General features: G+C 48.4%; 11 protein-coding genes across 11 annotated transcripts; 5 read left to right on the top strand and 6 right to left on the bottom strand.

The window, feature by feature from the left end:
• Window positions 1–28: 28 nt before the first annotated feature.
• NEMAJ01_1116 (alpha,alpha-trehalase) lies at window positions 29–2,110 on the top strand (the record flags this gene model as incomplete). Its single annotated transcript, XM_047914954.1, has 1 exon — window positions 29–2,110. One exon carries the CDS (start codon window positions 29–31, stop codon window positions 2,108–2,110), a length of 2,082 nt encoding a protein of 693 aa, XP_047770911.1.
• A 643-nt stretch (window positions 2,111–2,753) lies between these two features.
• Window positions 2,754–4,079, bottom strand: NEMAJ01_1117 (uncharacterized protein; the record flags this gene model as incomplete). Its single annotated transcript, XM_047914955.1, has 1 exon — window positions 2,754–4,079. One exon carries the CDS (start codon window positions 4,077–4,079, stop codon window positions 2,754–2,756), a length of 1,326 nt encoding a protein of 441 aa, XP_047770912.1.
• Window positions 4,080–4,129: 50 nt separating this feature from the next.
• On the top strand, window positions 4,130–4,705 carry NEMAJ01_1118 (20S proteasome subunit beta 4; the record flags this gene model as incomplete). The annotated part of the gene is made up of 1 exon (XM_047914956.1): window positions 4,130–4,705. The coding sequence occupies one exon, from the start codon at window positions 4,130–4,132 to the stop codon at window positions 4,703–4,705; it is 576 nt and encodes a 191-aa protein (XP_047770913.1).
• Window positions 4,706–4,809: 104 nt separating this feature from the next.
• On the top strand, window positions 4,810–5,709 carry NEMAJ01_1119 (uncharacterized protein; the record flags this gene model as incomplete). Its single annotated transcript, XM_047914957.1, has 1 exon — window positions 4,810–5,709. One exon carries the CDS (start codon window positions 4,810–4,812, stop codon window positions 5,707–5,709), a length of 900 nt encoding a protein of 299 aa, XP_047770914.1.
• A 325-nt stretch (window positions 5,710–6,034) lies between these two features.
• Window positions 6,035–6,427, bottom strand: NEMAJ01_1120 (large subunit ribosomal protein L35Ae; the record flags this gene model as incomplete). Its single annotated transcript, XM_047914958.1, has 1 exon — window positions 6,035–6,427. The coding sequence occupies one exon, from the start codon at window positions 6,425–6,427 to the stop codon at window positions 6,035–6,037; it is 393 nt and encodes a 130-aa protein (XP_047770915.1).
• A 605-nt stretch (window positions 6,428–7,032) lies between these two features.
• Window positions 7,033–8,184, top strand: NEMAJ01_1121 (exopolyphosphatase; the record flags this gene model as incomplete). Its single annotated transcript, XM_047914959.1, has 1 exon — window positions 7,033–8,184. One exon carries the CDS (start codon window positions 7,033–7,035, stop codon window positions 8,182–8,184), a length of 1,152 nt encoding a protein of 383 aa, XP_047770916.1.
• A 32-nt stretch (window positions 8,185–8,216) lies between these two features.
• NEMAJ01_1122 (uncharacterized protein) lies at window positions 8,217–9,458 on the top strand (the record flags this gene model as incomplete). The annotated part of the gene is made up of 1 exon (XM_047914960.1): window positions 8,217–9,458. The coding sequence occupies one exon, from the start codon at window positions 8,217–8,219 to the stop codon at window positions 9,456–9,458; it is 1,242 nt and encodes a 413-aa protein (XP_047770917.1).
• A 331-nt stretch (window positions 9,459–9,789) lies between these two features.
• Window positions 9,790–10,170, bottom strand: NEMAJ01_1123 (uncharacterized protein; the record flags this gene model as incomplete). Its single annotated transcript, XM_047914961.1, has 1 exon — window positions 9,790–10,170. One exon carries the CDS (start codon window positions 10,168–10,170, stop codon window positions 9,790–9,792), a length of 381 nt encoding a protein of 126 aa, XP_047770918.1.
• Window positions 10,171–10,375: 205 nt separating this feature from the next.
• NEMAJ01_1124 (uncharacterized protein) lies at window positions 10,376–11,047 on the bottom strand (the record flags this gene model as incomplete). The annotated part of the gene is made up of 1 exon (XM_047914962.1): window positions 10,376–11,047. The coding sequence occupies one exon, from the start codon at window positions 11,045–11,047 to the stop codon at window positions 10,376–10,378; it is 672 nt and encodes a 223-aa protein (XP_047770919.1).
• A 302-nt stretch (window positions 11,048–11,349) lies between these two features.
• NEMAJ01_1125 (uncharacterized protein) lies at window positions 11,350–12,576 on the bottom strand (the record flags this gene model as incomplete). Its single annotated transcript, XM_047914963.1, has 1 exon — window positions 11,350–12,576. The coding sequence occupies one exon, from the start codon at window positions 12,574–12,576 to the stop codon at window positions 11,350–11,352; it is 1,227 nt and encodes a 408-aa protein (XP_047770920.1).
• Window positions 12,577–13,058: 482 nt separating this feature from the next.
• Window positions 13,059–14,534, bottom strand: NEMAJ01_1126 (uncharacterized protein; the record flags this gene model as incomplete). The annotated part of the gene is made up of 1 exon (XM_047914964.1): window positions 13,059–14,534. One exon carries the CDS (start codon window positions 14,532–14,534, stop codon window positions 13,059–13,061), a length of 1,476 nt encoding a protein of 491 aa, XP_047770921.1.
• Between the last annotated feature and the right edge of the window lie 32 nt (window positions 14,535–14,566).

Raw genomic sequence — 14,566 nt, forward strand, 5'->3', positions numbered from 1 at the left:
CTCATATTTGCGATGTTTTTTTATTGCCATGTCAGAACTAACCCCAACAAAAGGCCGAAGGCGAACAGTCCAGGTGCAGGAGGCAAAAGAGTCCAAAGTCAGAAGAAAATCCACCCAGCCAAAGACGAACCGGGAGTTTGTGTGTAACATACAGAGCACCATACAGAAACTGCTGGACCAGGAAGACACAACCAAGGACGCTACAATAACTGTGGACGACTCGGGCCCAAAGAGATACTTGATGGAGATGGACCAAGGCAACAGCGCCTGGATAGAAGGAAACTACTCGATCTCCACCCTGCTGCAGGAGCTGGCTCTGGCTGACATAAACCTGAAAACAGTAATAGTGCCTGAAACCATTATAAACGAGCACACAATAAACAGGCTCACGCGGCTTATCAAAACGTGTTTTTGGCCAAATCTAAGAAGAGTTTTGGACCTGAACGGGCTAAAGCTGGCTCTCATAGACACAAAAATATCAAAAGTTGAGTACTTTCTATATGTTCCCTCTTTTGACACAGAGAGCATTGCGTACTACAAAGACACAATTGAGAGGCTGCAGGAGGCAGGGTTTCTGGTGAAGCTTGTAAAAATCCGGCACACAAAAGACTTTCCGTCTGGCGTGTTCTTTCCCGACACGCTCGCGTCCCGAGGAGTACTATGCGACACCGCGCCGGGGCTGCTGTCTCTTTCCACGACATACTTTTCTGCCTTGCCCATAGAGGGCGCAGAAGAGCTGGGAAAAGAGGGGGCAGCACAGAAGGCAAAGCCCTCTGCCTCTTGGCACAACCCTGTGGTTCCTCCTTCTGCGCGAGGAGGGCGCATTACCAGGCAACGCGGGCCCTGCCCATTCTATGTGCCTGGCGGAAGATTCAATGAAATGTATGGGTGGGACTCGTACTTCATTGCAAAAGGCTTGATTTTGTCGGGCGAGGTCTCGGAGGCTTTCTGCATAGCCGAAAATCTAAGGTACCAGATTGAGGCATACGGGAAAATACTCAACGCAAACCGAACATACTATCTGTTTAGGGGGAACCCTCCTTTTTTTTCAACGCTTATCACCGAGCTTCTTGCCCACCTTACCCCCGAAGAGGCGCTGCCGCTTGAGGACTGGGTGAGCTCCGCGGTGGACGCTATGATAAAGGAATACTACTACTTCCACCGAGGATACAATGAAGAAATCGGCCTTACAAAGCACGCGCCCGGCGGAAAGGGGATTCCCATGGAGACGGAGGAGGGGCACTTTTTTACAGCAATTCGGGACATGGTCCCCGGGTCTGAAAATTGGACACCAGAGCAGCTGAACGAGTACATTGACATGTATAACAAAGGAGACGTGCACTCCAGCGATCTGGAAGAGTATCTGCAGAACGACAGGGCGGTTCGAGAGTCTGGGCACGACACTTCAAAAAGAGTAGACGGCATTGCATCGCATTTATACACGGTGGATCTTAACTGTCTTCTGTACAAGACCGAGCAGGACATTCTTTCGCTGCGCCATGTTCCTGAAATTGCTGAAATATCGAGAAAGAGAAGAGCTGCAATCAACCAGGTACTTTGGAATGGGCGCTTCTACTACGACTATAATGAAAAGACAAAAAAGCTAAGCTCCTACAAAGGAGCAACCGCGCTGTACGCGCTGTTTAGCAGAGCAGCCGACCCTGAAAAGGCGGATGTGCTTGTGGAGGAGCTTGCAGACTTGACAGGGCCTGGTGGAATATTCACAGGCACCGAAGAAAGCTGCCGCGCTCTTACAGAAAAAGACATGCAGCGGCAATGGGACCACCCGTACGGATGGGCCCCCCACCAAATGATTGGGTGGATTGGGCTAATGAACTACGGGAAGGAAGCCCTTGCCAGATCGCTTGCTCTTAGGTGGTGCACCATGCTGGGAATAATATTTTCCCAGTACAATGGAGTGGTGACCGAAAAGTACAATGTGCAAAAGAGCACCCACAAGGTAAGCGTAGAGTACGGAAACATTGGAACAAACATAAAGCATGTCCCCCGAGAAGGGTTTGGGTGGACAAACGCGTCCTGGCTTTTGGGGCTTGCCCTTCTATCCGAGAGCGGAAGAAGGCAGCTGTATGCTCGCATTGTGCTGGATTAGGCAAGCTTTATACGCGCCGCGAAGGCAGAAGCTTTCTACTTGTCTCGTTAGAGCCTGAGCTTTCGCATAGAAACGCAAAGCATGCAATGCATGCTTTTGGGTGCTTGCTGAGCTCGGCCGAGATAGAATGTGTAGTTCCTATGCTGCAGCATCTGAAACCAGAAGCGTACTGCAGGGCATTACACGCTTTCAGAAATATGCCCCGAAGCCCATGCACACAAGTCTCTATTGCCGAATAGCGCCTTGTACACAGTGTGCATGGCGTGCGGCCTAAATTGCTTAGAGCTAAAAAGTCTATGAATTTTATTTGCAGATGTGCTTGGGCTTAAAATAAAAGCATACGTTTTATATTTCATGCAAATCTTTGAAAAGACTTTTCTAAAAAACATTGCAGCTATGCGAAATTGGCATGCAGGCCTGCAAAGGGCCTTCTGATATATCTGCGTGAATATGCTGCTGCAGAAATTGCTCTCCGTATAAAGGATGCAAATGCGAGCTCTGTTTTTTAGGGGTAGCAATGGACAAAGAGCAGATGCTGCCCACATTTTAGGAGCAAGTAAGACAGTGTATCCGAGCCAGAATGCATGCAGACACACCCATGTAGCAGTCTGACCGGGCGCAAACGGGTTTTATTCAGGCAGCTTTATTCATTTTTTATCTTTCTTCGGCCAGCAAACTCGCGCACAAGCATATGTATGTGTATTCCCTTTCGTATGCCTATTATCCCTGCAGAGTACAGAACTTCCTGCACATTCTTCCCGAGAATTACGCTTTCCAAAAGATCTAGCGCGCAGGAGCAGGTCTGCTCCAAGAGATGTCCGCCTAGGCACAGCCCGCGGGCTGCAGACAGCAGAAACAAAAGCCCGTAGAGCACCATATTGTGGCTGTATATGTATTGGTATATTCCTACACGGGCCTTTCGCTCTGCGCTTTCCTGCTTTTTTTCTGCCTTCGTGGAGAGCATGTGCATTTTCACACACTTGTAGACATGCGCTGCAGCCTTTTTTATGCGGGCGGCCGCGCTCGGATTCGCTTCCATCTCTATTCCTGTCCACAGACAGTTTCTTCCGCCTATGTGCTTGCTTCCTCCTGCCTCTTTTTGCCCGTTTATCTCATACCCGCCGGGGACATTTCTCTTCAGCACCCGAAGAAAGACGCCGGTGTCTACGTGTTTCAGATAAAAGTCTTCGTCGCTATGCATGGGGGTTTTTCTGCTGATGTCACCTTCTTTGTTTATTATGACGAACCTGTTGTTGCTGCTGTGCGTAGGAACGGTGGAGACCTCCTGGTTTGAAGTAGTTAGGGGGGAGGCCACGTCGAAGGTGTGCAGGTATTCTCCTGTTCGCACATCCTGAAGATAAACATAGGATCCACTGGTTATGCGCAGGGTTGGGAGGGGGTTTCCCCCGTCCAAAAGTATCCTCCACTCGGTGGTCAGGCTCTTTTTGGGCACGCCTACAACTCTCCGGTTTCCGCTGCCATGCTTGTTCTGCGACGCCCCATAGTAGTCCTGCATAGTAGACATGTACACAGAGTTTGAGTGCAGTGAAATAACAGAAGATGACATCAGAGGCGTGCTCCCAATGCCTTCTTGGCGGTACACAAAGCATGCCCAGCCAGCTGTTATCGCCATTGAAATGCATATGGGAATCACGCTTTTGCTTTTGATGCTCCTGTACAGCGCCCTTCCGTGCGAGACGTCGGTCAGAATGGGGATGTCCGTGCAGTGGAGAAACGAGTGCAGAAGAAGCACGTGTCCCCTGTGCATAATAAAGAATATGTCGTGTGAGTTGAGAAGAAAGTACAGCACAATAAGGGACTTGAAGGGCGTCTCCCCCACCCAGTAGGAGGTGCAAACGATGGCCAGAAGGCTGTACAAGTTTACACTTGCGTCTAGCTTCGGAAGTATAGAAATGAGTATAAAAGAGCATGCGCCTGCAGTAAGCACTCTGTTGCTTATATGCGCCATTGTTTACTTATGCAGGCAAATATTTAACCCCGAATATTTTATTTATTTGCATGGATGTGCTTTATGGAGTAGCTGGAAGAGACTATGTTGTGCTGGCGTGCGATACAATGTATAGAAATAACGTGCTTGTGCCCAAGAACGACTATAAAAAGTATGTGGACATCTGCGGCAAATCCGCCGTGATATCCGGAGGGAAGCAGGGGGACTGCTCCAGAGTGGTTCAAGGCGTGCTCGAAGGGCTGAGGTATGAGAGCATCGCAAACGGCTTGGAAATAAGCGAGAAGGTCTTTGCAAACGCATTGCAGATGGAAATATACGGGCGGCTGCGCAAGGCGCCGGTTGAGGTCTGCTCTATTATCGGAGGCATGTCAGAGGGAAGCGGGCGCCTGTACATGGTTGATCAGTATGGCGCATGCTCGTCGTACAAGCACATGGCGTATGGGTATGGAGCGCCCTTTTTCATCACGTGCATGAAGAAGCGGCACACAGAGGACACAAGCGCCGAGGAAACCATAGAAATAATAAAGGAGGTTTACGAGGGCGTAAAGAGAAAGCTTGTTCTTAATTACGGGAGCATGTATTTCTACATAATCACAAAGGAGGGCACGCAGCGTATTGAGGAATAGCTGGGCGCATAATGCATGTGCAGCGGAGGCCGCTGTGTTTATTCGCAAAAAGGTTCTGCCCGAAGGATAATAAATAGCAATGTGTTTGTAGTGGATTTATTTATATGGAAAAGCTGCATGGAGATGCGCAGAAGATCCTTAGGGTGACCTATCTGTCGGTGCAAAAGTTCAAAGGGGCTCTAGCAAGCGCAGGGCCCGAGGCCGTGAAGGAAAAAATAGGCCTTCTTGTCGAGTATCTGGGGAAAAAGGAGAAAGAGTGTGTAGAAGTAGAGAAGCAGATGAAGATCTGCGAAGAAAAGCAGAAAGAGCTAGAAAAAAGAGAGGTTGATGTGGAGCTTGTTAAGTTTTTGGCCGAAAGAGGATTTAAAAGAACAGCACATACTGTTCAAGACTATTATAGCTTGCCTGTGCTCTTGGATGCCCAGGCGAGTGCGCCCGGGGGCGTCTTAGGCATAGACTCTCAAACCCTGGATGAGGCTGGAGGGCTAGAAAAGCGCCAGCGCATGTCTATACATAGGGAAATAATTCAGCTGTGCAAAACAGCCAGCACAAAGATGTCTGCATGCGATCTTGTGAAAAAGAATGCAGGGCTTTTTCCCAGCAGGCTGCTTCCCCTTCTGGTGCTCCCATGCGACACGAAACTATTCAAGTCCTGCTTAAAAGAGTGCCAGGATGGCGTGCTGGAAGACCTTGCAGCTGGCAGCCCGGAAAAGAGCAGCTGCTTCTACAGAAGGGTTGCGCTGGGAGTGTCTGGGTTTATTACGCCTGCCTGCAAGGAGAGCCTGGACTCTATGTGCCCAGGCTGCTGCCAAAACACGTCCAAAATAGCAGGCGGCTTTCCTCGAAGCACCCGCAGCAGAAGCCAGCCGCTGTGCAGTCAGTTGCGAACAGTTATATCCCCAAGCCAAGCAACATATGTTACAAGAAACGGGGAAATATACAGCGAGGGCGGGCTAGAAGACACGTCCCTGTGCAAAGTTGTAAAAAGATGCTATTTTGTGTAGAAGAAGGCACAGCAAGGCGCTATTTCAGCACCGCGGCACGCCTGCTGCCACAGCGCAGCGGGGCATTTAACAGCGCAAGCACACTGTTTGTGCAGGACGAAGCTAGGCTGCCCAGCCCTTACTGCATCTTCATGCGGGCATCCGGAAGCGAAGCAGGTGGGCGGGCCTTTGGCTGGCAAGGCTTTATTTCCAAAGCCGGCCTTCTTTCTTCCAGTGCGCACAGGCTTACCGTTGGAGCTTTCTGCAAGAATAAAAGAAATGCATATTTATATTTTCTAAAGTGCCGCAGCCGCCTTGCATTGTGCCATTATGAAGATATAGTTTATTAGTCCTTTTGGAAGTAGTTTGGATTGGCCTTGTATAGCTGTACGTATACGTGTGACCCTATAAAGGTAGGCGACAGGTTCTTCTCAAACCTTGCTCTGACCACTCCAGAGTTTCCGTGCACTCTGTGGATGTATCCCATAACAACTCTCTCCTTGTACCCGGACAGCTGCACTTTGGTTTTTGGAATGTAAAGCTCAACGGCTCTTCCGATGTACTTTTCTGCCTGTTCTTTTGTAGTTACATTCTCCATTTTAAGCAGAGCGTATCTTGGGTGGACAGATCTCTGCGATCTTTTGAAAGATACAAAGGTGGCCGGAATGCCTACTCTTTCCCTGGCTTCCACCATGGCTTTGTACTCTGTCTCTGTCTTTGGTATTATTTCTGTGTTCATTGCAGGGATGGTGAAAATTAAAAAAATTTAAAGAGCAAGATTCGCTGTCTGTGCACAAAGCCCCATGCGTGTGAGCAGGCTGAAAAAACGGGCGTGCCAAAACCCAAAAAAAGAAGAGCTTTAGCACGGACTTTTCCTAGAAGCCACAAAAGAAGAATTTGTGCGCAAAGGGCTGGCTTAGAGGCTGGGTGGGTGCCTTTGGCGCGGCTCTGGAAATGTGCGCCATGGCACTTCTCGTAAAGGGAGAGAGCAGCGTGCAGTGAGCCCGGCGCGCATCTGCTGAATCCTGTCTGGAGAAGCCCAGCAGGCTTGCCCAGACGGGGTTGCTCCGGCAGGAGATTCTGTCCTTTGGGTAAATAAGCAGAGACTTGCACGAAATGCCGTGTGCAGGTTTAGAGCGAATAATGGGCAGGCCCAAAGTCTTGTTTGTGGCGCTTTCCGCCGGCTCTTAATTGGTTCCTGTCCGCGGATAGACCCTAGGCGCACACAAATCCTCTTTTTGGCATAGAATGACAGCGTGCTTCTCTCTTTCAGTTGGCCTGTGCACGTGATTGGTGTAATCTACTGCATATGCAAGGTATAAAAGAGCAGGATTTTTATGCAGTATGGACAAATACAAGAAAATAGTAGGAGAAAGCAAGCTGAAGGAGCTTCTCAACACTGCATACTCTCGAATAGAGCAGCCGTCTATAGAGGTGGTGATGGGAAACCCTTCCTGCGACCAAGATTCCTTCATAGGGTCGCACATCCTGGCTGCTGTGATGGGCCGAGTTCCTGTGGTCAACCTGTGCCGTGAAATATTCGAGTGCAAGCACGACTTGGTGAAGGTGTGCGACATAATGGGGGTGTCTATGGACGAGCTTGTCTTTCTGGCGAAGCAGGGCAGCGCATGGTTCCTGCAGAGAGGCAGCAAAAAGTATGCGCTCGCAGAAAAGAAGATAACTGCGCTGCTTATTGACTTCAACCTTCCGGACAAGGACCTACTGCTGTCGGAGGGCTTCTCCATAGACAGAATAATCGATCACCACCCAATACTTGAGTTTAGCCAGAAGGTGCACAGCAAGGCCGCAGGCATGGACATTGAGCTGTGCGCAGGCTCTTGCTGCTCCCTAATATACAGGTTCGTATGCAGCCAGTTTGCAAAGACGCTTGAAGAGAAGAAGGCAACAAAGGAGTACAACTTCCTGCTTCTTTTGAGCATTCCCATTATGACAGACACCTCGGGGCTGGAGAGCAGAGTGCACGACGTAGATGTCAATGGAGTGCGCTCCTCGCTGGGCGCGGCCGGGGCTTCCATGCAGGACGCACAGGAGGTTCTGGCCAGCCTCAGCAAGCTTAAGAAGTGCGAAGACAAAATAAAGACGGAGCTTATATTGCAAATGGACTACAAGCCATTTGACTATCCAGCAAACCATCCGGGAAAGTCTTTCGGCATATCCTCGGTGAAGTATGCATACGATGACTGGGTGCAGAGGGATGGAAAGGAGGAGTGGAAGCGGAAGGTGAAGGAGTTCGTGCAGGGGAAGGGGCACGAGTTCTTCATCATAAACTGCAAGGTAAAGGGCGTGCGGGAGCTGTATGTGTACAATGCGCCTGGCTCGGGGCTAATAGAAAAGGGAATATACGAGGGAAAGCCTGTGAGCAAGAGGTCTGTCGCCGGGGACAGTGAGATAGTTGTGTACAATGTGAGCCCCACAATAAGCAGGAAAATAGTGGCACCAATGATATACAAGTATCTTTCGGAGCAAAACAACTAATAAAAAACATAAAGAGTTATTCTTTTTTTTTAATGAAGAGGTCGGAAATGCAGATATGCACACGAGAAAAGGGCAGTGAAAAAGAAAAAAATGCAGAGGGCGCGCTGTTGCCGCAGGCCGCTGAAAAGCCAAAGAGAAGAACGTCAATTGCAAAGAAAAAAGAAGCTGCTCGAAAAGAGGCTGAAGAGAAGCTGAAGGAAATGGAGAAGAAAAGGCCTCTGAAAAAAGCCATAGCCATAAAGGAGGAGGAGCGGCGGCGAGAAGAGGAGAAAAAGGCTGCCAGAAAGGCCAGGCTTAAAATGCGAGCTCTTGAAAAGAAGATGGAGAAGGCTGCAGGCGACGCTGTCGCCAAAGCTGCGGATGTGATCTCTGTGGAGAAGAAAACAAAGCAAAGCGCTGCACCCAGAAGCGCGCGCGCCAAGTCCATCAAGCTGACCCGAATAGGCCCCCAGGAGGAAAGAATAACAAAAAAGGCAAAAAGGCCTGAGGTGATAGAAGAGGTTTTGAACCACCCAGAGAAAAAGGTCGAGATTCAGAGGATGCTAAGCGAGCTGCACGTGGAGGGAAGAAAGGAGGAAATCATGAAGATTTCGAAGTGCCTATACGACCCAGCGGTGCACACAATATACGTGCATGGGATGCCGGGGACGGGGAAAACGCACGTGCTGAACAAGATAGGCGTTCTCCTGGGGAAGCAGCGGGTGGAGGTGTATTACTGCAACTTGCTGATGGACAATGGGTTCAAGAGGATCGGGGGAATGGGCTTCTCCACCACTGTGGTTCTAATTGTCGACGAGTTTGAGGGGGAAAAAAAGGACAAGATGTTTATCCGGCAGAAGGAAAAGCTGGAGAGGCAGTTCAAGCGGGACGAAAGAAAAGAGTACAAGTTCAAGGTGATTTTGATCAGCAACGACTACAACAGCAAGGGAATACACTTTAAGCCGTACAAAAAAGAGGCCATGGACGTGATCATTGACGAGAAGAGCAGCGCTGCGAGCAGCCCGGAAACTATGGTGAGCGTCCACCAGGGAGTCATGAGGAGAGATATTCGGGCAGCGCTTGCCAAGCAGATCCAGAACTCAAGGCCAGGAAGCAGCGAAACGGTTGGCCTGTACCACCAGTTTATAAAGAAGATGGTGCAGCAGGGAGAAACCAGCGTAAATAAGATATACAGCGATTTCTTGCAGAGCATGAAGGAAAAGGGTGCGTCGGTGATGCCAAAGGAAATTGTACGGGACATAATAGAAGGATATCTGGACGGGACACTTTTGTAAATTTTCGGGAGGGCAAAAGATAAATAAATAAAGCGTACGATTTGGCTTGATTTGGTAGAGGTTTAAAGGCGGCACAAAAAGAAGCAAGTTTATTTTCGCTGGTGCGTTTGCAGAGCCCAGCTGAAATGCGAACACGCCGAATGGATGGATTGAGGGGCGCGCAGATGCATATGCATAAACAAAACATGCCGCGCACTTTGCCAAGTAAATAATAGTCTGCTCTATTAGGTGGGCCGGCACTTGCTCATTTCTTATCGTGTATGAGGGCGTGCAGATTCTCTTGTATTTCTGCTGGTAGTTGTTTACAAAATGCACATGGCGGTGGCTAGTGCTAACATCTGCAGTTTTGCGGTTGCATTGCGTTTTGTGTGCTTGGCTTTTTATGTAAGGCCGGTTGCTGCGGACAGTCATTTTCTTCTGTAGTAGGGCATGCTGTGTCTATAAACAGGGAAAGCGCCGAGTAGGCCTCATAAAACATCTTTGAATGAAAGCTGCTCTTGTTATGTGCACGGCGATTGATGTTTTCTGCGAGCTTCCCAAAGTTAGATCCCGATGCTGTCGCGTACAGAAATTTTAGGATATTGTTTTTTCGTGTCATTTTTTCCTCTCCAGTCCGGAAAAGCTCTTTATCCTGTATATTTTCTATTGCTAGGTTGAACGAGTCCAGGTTTATATTTTCGAAGCTGTCTAAAACCTCTGGAATGCAAAGCATGCACAAATAGCCGTTTGCGTATATCCTGTTTTTACCACACAAATACATTCTTTATTACAGCAACTATTAGAAGAACATAGCATAGAGAAAGAGTATGCATTTTCCAAATGCTTCGTAAAAGAGACGCCGCCGAGTATGCGGGGTCTGGATATCGTGCAGGCACATTAAAGCATGCAGCGCCTTTGTCGCGTTTGCTTGCCGCCTGCTACTTTAAGCTTTTTACGTCTTTAGAAAGCTTCTTGGCCCGGCTGGCCGTGTCCTTGTCCAATATTTCCATCTCCTTGGCAGCATGCGTTTGCGCTTTTATTCGCTGGGTCTGCGAGTGTACGTTTTGCCGCAGAGACTGAAGGCCCGCCAGAGTCTTTTCTAGCTGGTCGTCCACATCGTCGCCCGAGCCAGAGTCTTCTAGCTGGTCTACCACTGAGCCATCCGAACTGTCTGTGCTGTATAGCCCGCTTGACTCGTCTGCGCTTTCGCTCAGCATGGCTTTTTTTTCCTCGTTCTCTGCTTCTGAATTAACCTTGTTCTCATGCCACGTCTTTCCGCTGAAAAAGTTCTTTACTTTGTCCAAAAAGCTGCTTTTTACGACAATTATGTTCTCTTCTTTTTTTATGCGCTGTGTAATCTCTTCGTCTTCGCCGACTTTTTTCCGGATTCTTTTCTTTGCTTTAAGCGATCTGTTCAGCTTCTTTCCCTGGGTCTTCAGGGCTTTTGTTGTATCATGAGATGTTCGTATCGAGCCGGCCAGGCCTTTGTTTGCTTGTTTTAGGGTGTCAAGCAGATCATCCTCCACCACTTTGTCGTTGCTGGACGTGCTGCTGTCTTCATGAAAAGAAGCCGCCGTGCCTTTAGGCGTGTTTTCTGCAGTGCCTTCCATAACCTAGCAAGCTCTGAAACAGGCGGCAGCATTTATTCTGCAGAATGCACCAAAAAGCATGCACAAGAGTCCAAGTAACCAATGTGTGCAAAAGGCCCAATGCATATGGCGCTGGGCGCGGTAGGAAGAAAGTGCGCAGAACACAAGAGCGGGCGCCCCCAGAAAAGCATTGTAAAATCGGGGTTAAGGTGAACTAGTTTATTTTTAGCGCCTTCATGCATATTCATTTTTGTTGGTGTATATGGCGCGCGCTGTTTCTAAGCACTCAGTGAATGGGCAGCATGCAGAATGTTGGCCAGCATCTATGAATTCTTAAAGATAGAATGGATGGGAATAGACGGAAGCGTCCATTTCCTTTCTTTCAGCTCCTGTAGAAACTTTACTAGGTCGTTCCCTTTAATGCGGGCTGCATGCACTATGCTCTTGAAGTCATCCGCTTTAATGCATGCAAAAGCGCTGCCCAGAATGAGTATGCTCAGAAGCACAAACCAGAGCACGTATAGCAGCGAGCGCTTTTTTGCAGGCACAGGCAGATTCCCAGTGTGGGTCTGGCTGCTGGCTTCGGCAGGGGCTATCGCCATATTGAAGTGCGCCAGCTTATTCAGGATGTATTTCCTCATGGGGCTGTTGCAGATTTCATACTGCAACATCTTGTAGGCACTGACCGCGTCAACACAGTTTTCCCTAGCATGTTTAATCTCATAAGCGCGCGTTTGCTTTGGGCTGTGCAGCAGATAGTTTATATTTGAATACCTGTATCCATCATCAGTTATTTTGTGGATTTTTTGGAAAATGTTTGTAAGCTCCTTTCTATACTCATGCATGAATAGCAGAAAGTCATAATCATTAGATTCAAGACATGGTTTTCGGGATTTCCGTGAGAAGTAGCACCCAATTTCGCTGCCGTGCAGGCCCAATTGTCTCAACAAAGAGTCTATGTGGGATTCGAAATGATTCATCTTTGTTCTAAAGAGGTATATAGCATGGGCAGGCCCTAATATTCTGTCTTTTTTCATTTCTTTGTGCTCGTGATAGAACTTCTCCAAGATCTCGTTGTATTTTTGATTTATGAACCGCCTCTCGCACAGTGTTGCGTTTACGTGCCTCAAATACTCTAGCAACGATAGCCCCGGGATGGCTTTGGCATTCTCACACAGAGCAAACAGCCTTTTGCACACACTGTCCAGTATGCCAGATTCAATTAGCGCCTCCACAGCATCACACACCATTGTGTGGTCTTCCTTTCTTATGGTTTTGGGGAGATTATAAAGCTCGGGGATTGTCTGGCTCTCGAGAATTTCTCTCACTACAAGACGAATGATTTGGTAGGCCTGGTCAGCTGTGGAAATCGAGATTTTTTTGCTTATTTTCACCTTTATGTTCTGCATGATGATGTCTAGCAGGGAGGAGATCTCCATCTCCCCAGCCTCCATCTCCTCGCCTTTGAAAAGGCGGAAGTTGATGTCAAACATAACTGATGTTTTTTTTATATGCATGCTAAAGGCCTTGCCTACGTCTTCTCTGATCATAATCTGTTTTGCAAAAAAAACAAATCAAAAAAGAAGAAAAATACTCTGTGCACAGTGGATACCCCCGCAGAGTGCTAGAATATGCACGCCAGCACTGTTCAAACGCACCCTCTACAGTGCGCGCGTTAAAGTTGCAGCATGCCACGAAGCTTTGTGCTAAGCGGGGCAAAAATGCGCGAAAGCACTGCGTCAAAAGGCCTGCAAAATGGCGCACAAATATATCATGAGCAGATAAAATAGCTGTGCAGGGGTTTAGCCCGATATGCGGCCTTTCCCACGATAGCGTGTGATGCGGTCTGCTAAAAGAAAGCCCAAGCATCCAATCGCCATATAAGTCTGCTTAAGCGCAGAAAAAAGCTGCTGCTAATCTGCCGCAGCGGCCGGTATAATAGTCGAAAAGTATAGTCTGCGGCAAGAAGTAAAGTTTTGCACAGCGCGTTTTATTTATGGGTTCACGTTTATTTCTTGCAAGCGCAGACAGACTATATCTCTATGTCCACGAGAATGTGCAGAAACCTGTTTAGATCCACGCACGTAAATATGTTCTGGTTTTCCGAAATCTTTGGAAGCATGCCAATCAGCTTCTTAATGACAGAGGGCAGCTTCATCTCTTCATCCTCTTGCACCTTGTATATTCTGCAGAGAGCGTCAAATATTTCGGGGTACGCATACTCGCCTGCCAAAGAAACAGCCGCGGTAAGCCCGGACTCGTACAGCACCTGGTGCTTCACCATGACCATCTTTGGATCTGTCTCTTCTTGGTTCCGCGCTGGGGGAGGCACCTTGCTCCGCCCAATCTCTCTGTTGTATAGGTCTATGAGAATGTGGGCCCTCTGCACGTCTCCCAGCGAGAGAAGCAGCTGCGTCCCGTCCATTGCGATTCTGTATGCGTTTTCCTGGGAAGATATACAGCTTGAAGCTCTTTTTTCATGTGAGTTAAGGAATGTTTTAAAGGCCGTTAATATGATTCCTCCTGCGTATTTATTTCCTCCGCCAATAAGCCCCTCTACGGTTGCGCAGTAGTTGTACACCACATACCCTATTTTTTTGTCCTTTGCCAAGGCTATCAGATACTTGCGCATGCCGTTAATTCCCATGTACTTCAGAATGGCGCTGAACAGAATCAGGTAGAAAGACTCGCTTTTTTTGGTTATGCCGGGCGGCGCCAGCTCCAAAATCCGGTCTACGTCGCCCGAGTGGCCCAAAAGCATAAAAACCAAAGGCAGCAGGTCGCCTCCGCTCCGGATGGCTCCCCACAGCATGTCGCATATCTTTTCGTTCTTTTCGGACACGCCCTTAGAAATCACTATCCCCTTGCTGTGCTTGTCTACAATGGTGTCCTTCTCCACGCCGGTTTTCGACAGCAGCAGGATCTTATATAGATACATCCGGCTTTTATTTCGGCTGGTGGTGCTGTCTGTGTTCAGCACGCTGTCTATGTTGTACAGCACACACTCTGCAGTGTACATAAAGTGCTTGCTCTTGTGCTGCTCTATAACGTACTCCAAAAGCGCAATTGCCGTGGGAATGTGCTGCAGCTTCTTTGCCTCGTCCATGGCCGCAGCCTCTTTTGAAAGCAAGTCGGTTTCTTTTTTCTGGTGCTTGGTCTTGCTGCTTTCGTAGTTCTTGTACAGCTCTATTACGGTGTCGACCTTCAGAATGGGAATCTGCACAATCTTGACGTATGCCTCTTTAACCCTCTCTGCATCCTCATCTTCCATTAGGCTCTCCAAGTACCGGATCTTTATGTCTACGCTGTGGATATTGTACAGAGTGCGCGTGTATGCCACAGAAATGGCTTCTTTCATTAGGTCCTTGTTTGTCGAGCTGACATAGGCTAGATACTCGGTGTAGAGATCCACGCTGAAAGAGCTGTTTAAGTGCTTAGAGAATATGCTCTCCACTCTTTTGTAGTTTCTTTTTTTCATGGCATCTCGCACATCGTCTTCTAAGCGCATAAAAATAAAATAAATAATGCATATAACCAAAG

The sequence above is a fragment of the Nematocida major genome (assembly GCF_021653875.1).
Source record: "Nematocida major strain JUm2507 chromosome Unknown 2360, whole genome shotgun sequence".
Lineage (NCBI taxonomy): Eukaryota > Fungi > Microsporidia > Nematocida > Nematocida major.